General features: G+C 36.0%; 2 protein-coding genes across 2 annotated transcripts in view; one reads left to right on the forward strand and one right to left on the reverse strand.

Annotated features, from left to right (window-relative positions):
- The window catches only part of LOC121381168 (outer dense fiber protein 3-like), a 12,684-nt gene extending 10,643 nt beyond the window's left edge, over positions 1-2,041 (reverse strand). The window contains exon 1 of the mRNA XM_041510345.1: positions 1,887-2,041. Coding sequence (XP_041366279.1) covers positions 1,887-1,947 — 61 coding nt within the window. The 5' untranslated portion in view covers positions 1,948-2,041. The remainder of the gene's footprint in view (positions 1-1,886) is intronic.
- A 3,749-nt stretch (positions 2,042-5,790) lies between these two features.
- Positions 5,791-12,124, forward strand: part of LOC121380927 — a gene marked incomplete at its 5' end in the record, with an annotated part of 43,336 nt that continues 37,002 nt past the window's right edge. The window contains 5 exons of the mRNA XM_041509970.1: positions 5,791-5,868; positions 8,270-8,431; positions 9,876-9,956; positions 10,560-10,705; positions 11,470-11,578. Of these exons, the coding sequence (XP_041365904.1) occupies positions 5,791-5,868; positions 8,270-8,431; positions 9,876-9,956; positions 10,560-10,705; positions 11,470-11,578 (576 nt within the window). The remainder of the gene's footprint in view (positions 5,869-8,269; positions 8,432-9,875; positions 9,957-10,559; positions 10,706-11,469; positions 11,579-12,124) is intronic.

Below are 12,124 nucleotides of genomic sequence, written 5' to 3' on the forward strand. Positions count from 1 at the left end.
GAGAGAGAGAGAGAGAGAGAGAGAGAGAGAGAGAGAGAGAGAGAGAGAGAGAGAGAGAGAGAGAGAGAGAGAGAGAGAGAGAGAGAGAGGCAGAGAGAGAGACAGAGAGACAGAGAGAGACTTAAAGGTGCAGACCCTAGTTTCAACCCGTAAAATTAGACACTAAGTTTGGTTAAAGGGACATTCCTGAGTTTGCTGCACTTTTTAAGATGTTATCGACTAACAGAGACATTTTAACGACGGTAATTACATATCAATTATATTTTTCTGTATAAAATATCAGTGGCTGTATATTAAACGTATTTCTGGTCGTTCTAATATCTGTACTAGGTTAAATTTCATTTTATTTCATAAAATATATTTTTTCGTACGTAGGAAATTATTTGAAGACAAAATCCAGTTTAGACATCTTACAAATATTAAAACGACTAGAAACACATTGAATATACAGACACTGATATTCTAAACAAGAAAATATATTTAATATGTAAGTTTAATCGTAGAACTATTTTATAAGTCGGAAACATCTGATAATGGAGCAAACTCAGGAATGTCCCTTTAAGTTACAAACCTGTAACACATTTGTATAACGTTACAAGAGAGTGAAACAAGAGTCTTTGACGTTGAAACAGTGAAATATCGTCAAAAATAGACTAAAACTCGACTCCATAACTGCTATTTCTCAGACGCACGTGCGTTTTTAAAAATATGAAAAATGCATTTTGTGGTATTAGAAACACCAGGAATACCAGAAACACTTCGGATGTACGGAATTGGATTATCTAAACAATAAAATATAAGTAACGTTTGATGTCAGTTATCATAAACGGCTCTAATAGTGAAAAATATGCTTTAGTTAGGTAGAACAACGAAAAATAAAATAATAAATATGTGGTCAAGTTTTTTTTTATTTTAAACAAAAATATGAACCAAAAGATGTAAATTAATGAAAACCGGACGGAAACATATTTAGTGGTTAGAAAGTTATAGCCCTTTGAAGTTTGGCGTGTTGTGTAATATGTCTGCCAAATTTTTACTCGCTTTTTTAAACTTGCCAGTTCAACTCAACTACTGATCGCCATGTGTATATTTCACTTTAAAATGGAACTGAAACACGCCAAATATTATTCTGGAATATATTATAGTGTTTTTGAAGCCACTGGAAAATGGTAACATATACCATTATAATGTTAAAATGTTATCATGAACCTCAACGTCGTTATGAACGTAAAATCGGAAAATAAGCAATACAAAGCGACGTTGTTGTTTTCACAACTTAATGTATTTATTTAGCCTATCAGGACAATGCAACAATACCCAATTCATTTCCAACTTCTATTATGCATAAATAGTGAAACAATGTTACATAAAAAATAAAGGCAGTGTACAAATTAAATAATTATATCAGTTGGAAAGACGATAAAATGCTGTGTATGTGCATGTATTTAATAATACTGCATTTTATTGGGAAGCTGTAATATATGTGTTGAAAAGTGAGTCATTTAAGTTGGTGGCAGATATGCAGCGCAAAGTGACGTCAAACTTTGTCATACCTACTTTAGTGTTTAAAAACTGGGGTCTGTCCCTTTAACAGAGACCGCGACTGAACAGCGTACGTCCGAGTATAAAACGTAACCCAAAATTTGGATATACTTAAAATTCCGGTTGTGCACCTATAAGAGACTGGGAACGTAAACAAACGGTTGGTAGCGTATTAATTTAAAGTTTAAAAAAAAAAGGGAAATCCCAAATGACGCGACTTAATACAGACCGCGATTTAATAGGGTGCGAGTAATCCTGGATTTCAGGTGTTCAAACATTTTAGAAACTAAATTTAAATGCTACATTAAAATGATGATGATAATATTAATATAGTATCTATTTACCAGTCTGTCTAGCAGAAATTATGAGTTGTCCAGATTTAACTGGAACCTCGGTACCCTCCATTGTGATTTAAATTTCCCGCCGGAAGACAGTTATTTTGAGAAATGGGAGGAGTCGTTAACTACCACCACGTAGCAACGCTCTGTAAAACGACATCCGGTTCTCGCAGTTTCCCACGTGAATTGGTCAAGTGACTTCCTTGTTTTGGGAGACGAAACCAAAGAGAAAATTTGTAGGCGTTGTCATATTGTTTACAAATATCTATATGCTAAATTTTGGATTATTTCCTTCCATTATAAACGAATTATAGTATACAGACACAACAAAAGCAACACGATTCATTGACGTATTTTCTATTTAGGGTGGTAGAGCGCATTCACCCACCCTTTTTTTCTTCTTTTATTTTTACACTTTTTATTTCAACTTTATTTCTGTGCTTTTTTCCAATTAAACTGTTTAAGTTCTAGCTTACTATCTTGGTCACGCCTTGGTTATCTGGGATATCTGTTCAGGGCAGTGGGTTAATAATGGTTAGTTGGGAGAACACAGTTGTTACACCTATCCAGGCTTACTGCCAGAAAATAATTTGAGGGTATGTAATAAAAATGAAATAGACTAGGCCTATAACTTGTAAAGTCATAAATAGTCACACACATCAATAGTAGTGTGCGTCACATTTTTTCTAAAGCTCGCGAGCATGCGAAAACCATAGTTCATCAAGATTAAAGCTGCAATGTCTGGTTTCAATCGTATACAGTCAAGTTCTTAGTTCAAATACAAGCATAACTGCACTTTTAATTCACTCGCAAGTTGTCATTAACGCATATCATCAAATGCTTACTAGCCAGTTAGAACAATTCTCGCCATTTTGTAATACCGAGCGCATTCTAGCAGCCACTTCCTAGCAGCCAATTACGCTAGCAGCCAATTTCAGCAGACACGCATGGCGACGTTCTAAACACCGGACCATTACGCCTTTTATAATGTATGTTGTGGTGTGGGCTATACGATACTAGTTGGACATCCTATATTACCGTAGTACAGAAGAAATTTTTAAAGTGATACTTCAGATATTATAAAAGTGCTTAATAAAACGGTTAAGTTGTATTTATACGGATATTAGTAACAATAAGACTGTGAAAATGAGTCTTGGTTGTTATTTAGTTTTTGTGTTGTTATTATATAAAGATACTCTTTAAAACTCTAAAATTCTTAAGTTGTAGTGAATAATAAAAAATTAGCATAACAGTGTGTATAAAAGTGTGTGAAATACAGGTAACAATCGAAAGGCATATGAGTCCGATGTTTAGATCGTCGTCATGAGGGTCTGCTGAAATTGGCTGCTAGCGGAATTGGCTGCTAGGAATTGGCTGCTAGAATCCGCTCGGTTTTTGTAATGCAACAATAGCCGAACCGTACTATTTTTAGCCCAGAGGGAGCCCGGCAAAAGTGTCCCATTTTCAAAATAGTGGGTTTATTTTTAACTTGGAAAAGCCAGTGTAGTGAAACCAATTCGGAGTGCGGCGTCTTATATGCACCAAATGTAATGGGATTTTCTGTTCTAAATGCTTAAATAATAAAAATATTCCAGACATAGCCGCTTTAACCTCGAGTGCAAGTACAATGCGAGGTTAATCCTCCCGAGGCATTAAGCTGTTAGCAGATCTGAATGGTTCCGAGGAATTTTGCTCGGAATGAATTGCGGTCAAAATAACGACTACCATTTCGTTTTCCCACTCTTAATCGTGTATTGTGATCTATTTCGAGCTCATGGAGACCAAGAAACACTTGCTTTGAAACTATCTTCACTTTGAATTAAAGAAAAAAAGTCCAACTGTGTTTTGTTTTTTTACAGAGCAGATTTTAGCAGACAATTACACTGGCAGACAATTTCAGCTAACGCGCATGGCGACATTCTAAACACCGGATTCATACGCCTTTTGTTTGTTATCTGTATTTCCCACACTTTTAAACATACTGTTATGCTAATTATTAGTATTCACTATAACTTAACAATTTCAGAGTTTTAAATAGTATCTTAGTATAAAAACCCCCACACAAAAACAAAATAACAACCAAGACTCATTTTCATAGTCTTATATTGTTACTAATATCTGTATAATTTATACAACATGCTCATCGTCCAAACCACATTGTTAAAAACTACAATAAATTAGGCTACTCTCTTACCTTTAATTACTTTTGGATTACCACCGAAATTTTGCCCAGACATGCATGTAAATTGTGAAAAAAGCACTACAAATACAATTGCACAGATTCCACCAGCTGTAATGTAAGCATGTCACGTACATTGATTTCGCTTGCATTTTGCTTTTTAAAATATAGACTACTCTTCAAGAGGGGTGGAAGGATGTGATGTAATATAACAACATCATGACATGCACTTGGGTATAAATTAATCATCATAACATCATATTAATTATGTCACATACTTCGGTGGCTCCCACACCTCTTGAAGAGTGAAACATTCAGTGTTCGAGATTAAAACTTTTTGGCAGTATCCCAGTTGGATACTAACATTTCAAAATCTGGTATCCCACCTGAGAATTTAGTATCCCACTTAAATGAAATTCATAAATAATGCAATCGAAATCGCAGAATTCGTGAAATTCGCTATCAAACGGAATTGACAAAAAGATTTGCTGTATCTATTTTTGCGTAATACTGACATAAATTAATATTTTTTAGCAGTAATCTATAAATGTTTCTGACATTACAAATGATAAACCTACCCGTATTAATTTTCTGCTGATGTGAAATCAATATCCCAAAAAACATTTGAAGGGAGGAAACATCCAACAAAAATAATAGTGACTTAGCAGTTCTTAGTCTGTTGATACGCCGCTATTGCTCCAGTGTAGCATTAGACTGGGTACGAGCTCGAACATACTGTTACTTAACTTCACCAGTAAATGACGACTTTTATTGTTTCAGCGAAAAATAAAAATGCAGAATTAAAAAACAAACATTATATGGTATACTGGTGGGATACAGGGTTCTTGAAATCTGGTATCCAAATTTAAATTCTGGTATCCCCGGGATATCGGGATACCGTTAATCTCGAACACTGACATTGCATTATTTCTGTCCTTGGAGATCTCAGGGAAGTCAATACAATGGTTTTAATCTAGTGAGTGGAATCTGTTTCATTGTAATGTGGGGTGTTTTTTTTCGCGAATTGTGTCTGGACAAAATGTTAAGAAAACCTAATTGAAATTAAAGTTTGGAGAGTAATTTATCTTACCGTAGTTGTTAACAATTTGGTTTGAACTTTAGGTGGTTATGTATTTGAATGTTTTGAAATTCGACACTGCATTTCATGTTCTTTGACAAATTCTAAACAGCAGTTATCTTATTATCATCTGTCCGAAAATCGTAAAAATATAACCATTAATGTCCAAGATTTTAGGGTTCGTAATTTTACCTTTTGTACCCTCTGACAGAAACACTACTCCCACTTAGCTGTAGGCCTCCAACAACAGCCACTTGCTGCACCTTCGTTTTGGTTTCGTACTGGTTGGAATGGGAAGAAACCCACTCAGAGAATGGGTCCACTTTGGCGATTCATTCCTACAATGCATAGCCAATAGTTGATGACTTAAGAACTACAATTTGACATCCAATAAAAAAAAAAACTACAACTGTAGTAAAAGGGTTGCTGCAGGGTAAAAAGAACATCTGAGGTATTCCAGAGGGAGTCAGTTCCAAATGTTTCAGCATGTTGATACCGAACCTAAGCCTGAATATATTAAATGCTGGAACAGTTGGAAGTCTTGCCACTTTGAAATTCAGGGATTGGGGTGCACACCTGCATTGTATCAACTGAGATTGATATATAAATGTAGAATTATATTTTTCAGGTTCCACATGTAAAATGGTTAATGATGTGATGAATTAAAAATGGCTGAAATATCGAAGAGTGCAGAATATCAGAGTTTCAGAAGCTCGGTACCGCAGAGAAAGGTAATTTTCTAATTAATAATATTTTAAAAACAAATATTTTTTCAAAGTCCCTTATTAACAATGAAAGTATTGTACATGATCAGAATAATAAAAGAATATCATTTATGGTAATCAGAATAACAAATCAACAAGGAAAGAAATGTTTTATTTAACGACGCACTCAACACATTTTATTTATGGTCATATGGCGTCGGACATATGGTTAAGGACCACACAGATATTAAGGGAGGAAACCCACTGTAGCCATTTCATGGGCTACTCTTTTTCGATTAGCAGCAAGGGATTTTTTATATGGACCATCCCGCAGACAGGATAATCCATACCACAGCCTTTGATATACCAGTCATGGTACACTGGCTGGAACGAGAAATAGACTAGCAACAAGGGATCTTTTATATGCACCATTCCATAGACTTGATAGCACATACCATGACCATTGATGTACCAGTCGTGGTGCACTGGCTGGAGCGAAAAATAGGCCAATGGGGCCCACTGACAGGGATCGATCCCAAACCGACCATGCATCAAGCAAGCGCTTTACCATTGTGCTACATCCTGTCCCAACTAACAACAATGTTACATACCTATAGGATAGTGGTGGTGGTTTTTTAAGTATCTTGAGGGGCGGTACTTAGCCCAGTGGTAAACCACTCACTTGATGCTTTGTCAGTTTGGGATCAATCCCCGTCGGTGGGCCCATTGGGCTATTTCTCGTTCCAGCCACTGCACCACAAATGGTATATCAAAGGCCGTGGTATGTGTTATTCTGTCTGTGGGATGGTGCATATAAAAGATTCCTTGCTTCTAATGGAGAAACTGTTCTAAGTGTTTTGCAAGTGGGTGGTATGACTAAAGTAAAATGTAAAAGCAGATGAATGAACCAACAGTTGATGGTCTTATGAGTTGTTGGCAAAGTACAGTGGGCACTGGTGTGTTCATATAGGGGTAGTTAAAGTTTGTTTTGTTTAATGACACCACTAGAGCACATTGATTTATTAATCATTGGCCATTGGGTGTCAAACATCTAGTAATTTTGACGCACATAGTCTTGGAGAGAAAACCTGCTACATTTTTTATATGCCCGTCTATGATGGGTCGTGTTATGGTATGGTGTTGTCTGTCCGTACATCTGTCTGTTAACGTTTTCTTGTCCGGACCATATCTTGCATACAGGACCATCAAACCTCACATGTAGGAACAACTTAGGATGGCAGTGTGTTACGTACTATTACTAGGTCACTGTGACCTACTTTTCATGGTGTACTGTACATAACTGTAAATCCTTGTCCGAACCATATCTTGCATACAGATGCATGCAGGATCATCAAACCTCACATGTAGGAACATCTTGGGATGACAGTGTGTCTCATATTATTACTAGGTCACTGTGACCTACTTTTCAGTCTACTGCACATAATGCCACCTTCTGGTTCCTTGGAAGCTTAGTATACTCAGATCACAGGCAGTTTTGATAGCATTGCATGTGATTAAACAGCCTGCAAAAGTGAAGGTTTGTTACCTTTAGTATTTAATTTTTTCAATTATATTTCTTCAGCTTCATTGCTAATACTAATAGTAATTAAATCACAATTTGTCCAGAATTTGTCACTCACCTTGTCCTGTCCATAAAATATAATTACTGTTCCAGTATGCAATTCAACACCAACAATACATACCGTATGCTAATTTCTTGTTAACAATATGACATACACATAAACTATTTTTTTGCCAATATAAATGTGTCACCAGAGTACCCATGGTAAACAAAATTTATCTTTCTAATAAGAACAATAACTTCATTAATCAGACAGCACCTTCTCCAATGGAGACAGTATCATCAGTAGTTGGTTCAAAACAAACTGTTCATCCATTCCATTGCAAACATTTCACGTAATTAGAATTGAATAATACATTTAGCATATTCATTAATATCTATGATTTTCCATCAAACTACTCTTCGTTACCTTGCAAGTAAAGTAGTGACAGTACATTCCATGTCATAATACTGTTGTACAGATTATTTCTTAAATAAAGTAGTGAGGATAGCTTCTGTGATCTGAGGAATGAATGAATGAATGAATGTTTAACGACACCCCAGCACGAAAAATACATCGGCTATTGGGTGTCAAACTATGGTAATGCAAACAAATAAAGTGATGTTCAACATCAATATAAAAAATTCAAGATTTAAATAAAAACTGTAAAGAACTGTGCGAAAATACAAATATCACAGATAGATACTGACTTTTACTCAAAATTTCAATTGTATCTCGAAGAAAACAAGGGGATTTGTGCTGTATTGGCCATTCTGAAAGAGAATGTTACACCCATGTACCACGGTGAGGATACGGCACGCGCAGGGGTCATATGAGGAATAATCATGTTAATTTGTGTATTTCAGATTGTTGTTGACGATGACAACAGTAAAGAATGGATTTTGTACGACGCTGGGCCTCGCAGTGTCAAATGTCCGCTCTTCTGTTTCCCTCCTGCGAGTGGGACAGCCGACGTCTTCTTCCGCCAGCTGTTAGCGCTGTCAGTCGCAGGATACAGAGTCATTGCCGTAAGACGGAGATAAATGCTATCAGACATTTTGGAAGCATTATACACAGGCACGGATTCAGGTGGGGGGCGGGAGGGGGGGGGGGGCAGGCCCACCCTGTTTTTGGTCAAACAATATATATTACAGAATACACCAAAAATGCAAACTTATTCCGACCACCTGTCAAGGACATTTAAATTATGTTTTCAAAAGCAACAACGGCTTTTGGACCCTCTCTATTAAAAAAATCCTGGATCTGTGCCTGATATGTGTAGATCTTGATTGTCTTTGAGTTTATACGTAAATATATATTAGTGTTGCAGCACTATGCAGAGTTTTCTACCATTTCTAAGATGTGTCTGACTAGCAGAGCCTTTTTTTGCAAATAAAAATAATTATTAAAAACATTTGTTTATTTAGAATATCAGTGACTGTATATTCAGTGTTTCCAATCATTCTACTGTTTGTAGTGGCTAAAATGTGTTACTTCTTAATATATCAAAAATGTTTTAAAATTCACGGCTTCTAGAATTGTTTTTAAATCCACTAGCCATGAAAAAAGTTTGTTTTATTTAACGACGCCGCTAGAGCACATTGATTTTTTATCTTATCATCGGCTATTGGACGTCAAACATATGGTCATTCTGACACTGTTTTTAGAGGAAACCCGCTGTCGCCACATAGGCTACTCTTTTTATGACAGGCAGCAAGGGATCTTTTATTTGCACTTCCCACAGGCAGGATGGCACAAACCATGGCCTTTGTTGAACCAGTTATGGATCACTGGTCGGTGCAAGTGGTTTACACCTACCCATTTAGCCTTGCGGAGCACTCACTCAGGGTTTGGAGTCGGTATCTGGATTAAAAATCCCATGTCTCGACTGGGATCCGAACCCAGTACCTACCAGCCTGTAGACCGATGGCCTGCCACGACGCCACCGAGGCCGGTCCACTAGCCATGAGATCAGTGATTTTAAAAATGTACTAGCCACAATTAAAAATGCACTAGCCCTACTTTACTTTAAGTTAATACAATTTGACTAAATAATAGTAATAATCGGATATGTCGCCTAAAGGGGGAGATAGAGCTTAAAAACACTAACATCAGAGATTGGGGTGGGGTCAGGATATTCATATTTACAAAATCAACTTAACTGCAACATTTTACTTCTCTTTGTTTCACTAGCCGTCGGGCATGGCAATAGTAGTTATTTACTAGCCCAACATTGAACATCACTAGCCATGGGAGTAGGGCTACCATAATTAGAAGCCCTGTAAAATGTTTATAATTATGATCCTATTTGTAATTTCCATGACCGTTAAAACACCTGTATGTTTCTTTATTTTCAAAACAGACCTCGCACCATGCACAATGCCCCCTCCCCCCATCCCACGCACTCTCCTGGATCTGCACCTGAAAATTGTAGTCTTTTACCTTACAAACATGATGCTTTGTCTCCTCTAGGTTGAGTATCCGGTCTACTGGACAATGACGGAATTCTTACACGGCTTCCGGCGACTACTCGATCATTTACAACTAGACAGAGTAAGTATGGTTCACAGTCGTTAACATTTCCATAAGCTTATAAAGAGTGCTTTGTTTTTGGTATCCACTTAAAAATATATATGAAAATTTTTCTTTTGCAAGAGATAGTTTTAGCTACTTTTTTCATTCTATTAGTTTTCTGTACGTTTTGTATACATTTAAAAATGTTGGACATTATTATGAACTCTGAAAAATAACTCATAAAATTTAATATTGACTGAAAGTTGCACAAAAAATACTTGACATTGAGTTCATGGATTAATCATAATATTTAGTTACTTTCTGGTTCTGTTCTTTGTTAATTTCAAATAATAGTAACAGTATCTTTGTCAGGTTTACACAGGCAAAATTTGTATTATAAAAATAGGTAATATGTTTTAAACATACATACAAGTCAATAGATGGAAAATGTATTTTGCAGTTAAAAGAGGGTGTCTTTAAATTTAAAATAGTCTTCCTGTTTATGGTGAGTTGAGTTTGGAAATGTTCACAGAATTTGCTCAATCTTATAATACTGTTTTCCAAAAAGCCCTCTGTGTTTCCTTAACGTTTTGTTTTTAACATTATGCTTCTATGAACATTTATGTTACCTTTTTATTTCAGGTTCACATTTTTGGAGCATCCCTGGGTGGATTTTTGGCCCAAAAGTTTGCTGAATTTTCCTGTAGATCTCCAAGAGTGGCGTCCATTATTTTGTGCAATTCATTTTATGACACAGCAATATTTAATCAGACCAGCTCGGCAACTACGTATGATTAAATTATATTCTTAATACCTATGTATTGTAAATCGGTTACTTGTACTTTTATGTCAGTGATTAATATCTGAAAATCATATTTGACAAGTAAAATGATATATTCTATTTAGTCATTTTATATTTACCATGAATGTACCTAAAAGGGTAGTAGTGCTGAAAGATTTTGCCACCCCTTCAATGAAAAGAAAAAGGATAAAAAAAAATTTATTATCCATATCTCGATGAACGTAAAAGAAGTAGCAGACAATCCTTATAACTAAATTTAAAACATACAGTGAAACCTCCCAATACCAGACCCTCTGTAAACCGGAATTCCCTAAAAACCTGATGTTTATCATGGTCCCCTTTTTAGATACCTGTGCAGAAGAGAACCTCTCTAAACTGGATACCTCTTACAACCGGACATTTTACGTGGTTCCGAGGGTGTCCGGTTTAGGGGAGTTTCAGTGTTCTTACTAGTATTATTAATGACACTGAAAGTTCATATTTAATTTTGATTGATTGTTTTTGTTTCATAAACAATAATGCTCCGTAAGACCAATGGGATGACGTTAAATTGTAACGAATGTAACAAATTTAATTATTAAAAAATAAATATGTCAATTAAAAATAAAAACCGAAAGTGGTTTGTTCATGCACCAGTGATTTATTTTTCAGTAAATATTTGCAAATATATTGTTTGTTTATTATTTAAGGAACGAATAGTTATAAATTACATGCTGATGATGTACTAACTTGAATTTATCAATGTGCCAGGTTTTGGATGATGCCTGCGTTGTTCCTGAAGAGGATGGTCATGGGCAACTTTAACAAGGGGATGATGGACAACGGAATTGCTGACTCCGTGGATTTCCTTGTAGAAAAGGTCAGATTTCACCTTACTTACTTAATCCCATTCATGCTAAGAAGCACATAAGGCTGAAACCAGAGATCGCCACTGTTGCCTGTCTTTTGCCAGCTTCTCCAGCAGCCCCCAGCTCAGACTGCCCTCTCGAATTTCCTTCTCTACTGTCCTCCATGTTTCGGTCTTCCTCGTTTCCTTTTTCCAGGAGGGGTCCATCGGAGTGCCACTCTTGGTAGAGCTGTTTGAGGCATTCTGATGACATGGCCAATCCAGCGCCATTGACTCTGTGGAGGTTTGTTAATGGAGTTCTTCATTGGTTATGATGTTGGGCCAGAAGATATTCAGAATCCTACGAAGGCACCGATATAAATAAATAAAAAATCCATTTTATAAGTTTATTTTTAGTAGCATGAAAATGGACATCATTTTCAATATACACAATATATTAAAGCTTATATAAGTTAATTATATTTGCCATTGAAATATGATAATTATTTTTGGCATTATAATGTCATAGCTATGTTTGCATTCTAATATTATAATTTTGTTCGACATCATAGTGAAATA

The sequence above is a fragment of the Gigantopelta aegis genome, chromosome 2 (genome assembly GCF_016097555.1).
Source record: "Gigantopelta aegis isolate Gae_Host chromosome 2, Gae_host_genome, whole genome shotgun sequence".
Classification (NCBI taxonomy): Eukaryota; Metazoa; Mollusca; class Gastropoda; order Neomphalida; family Peltospiridae; genus Gigantopelta; species Gigantopelta aegis.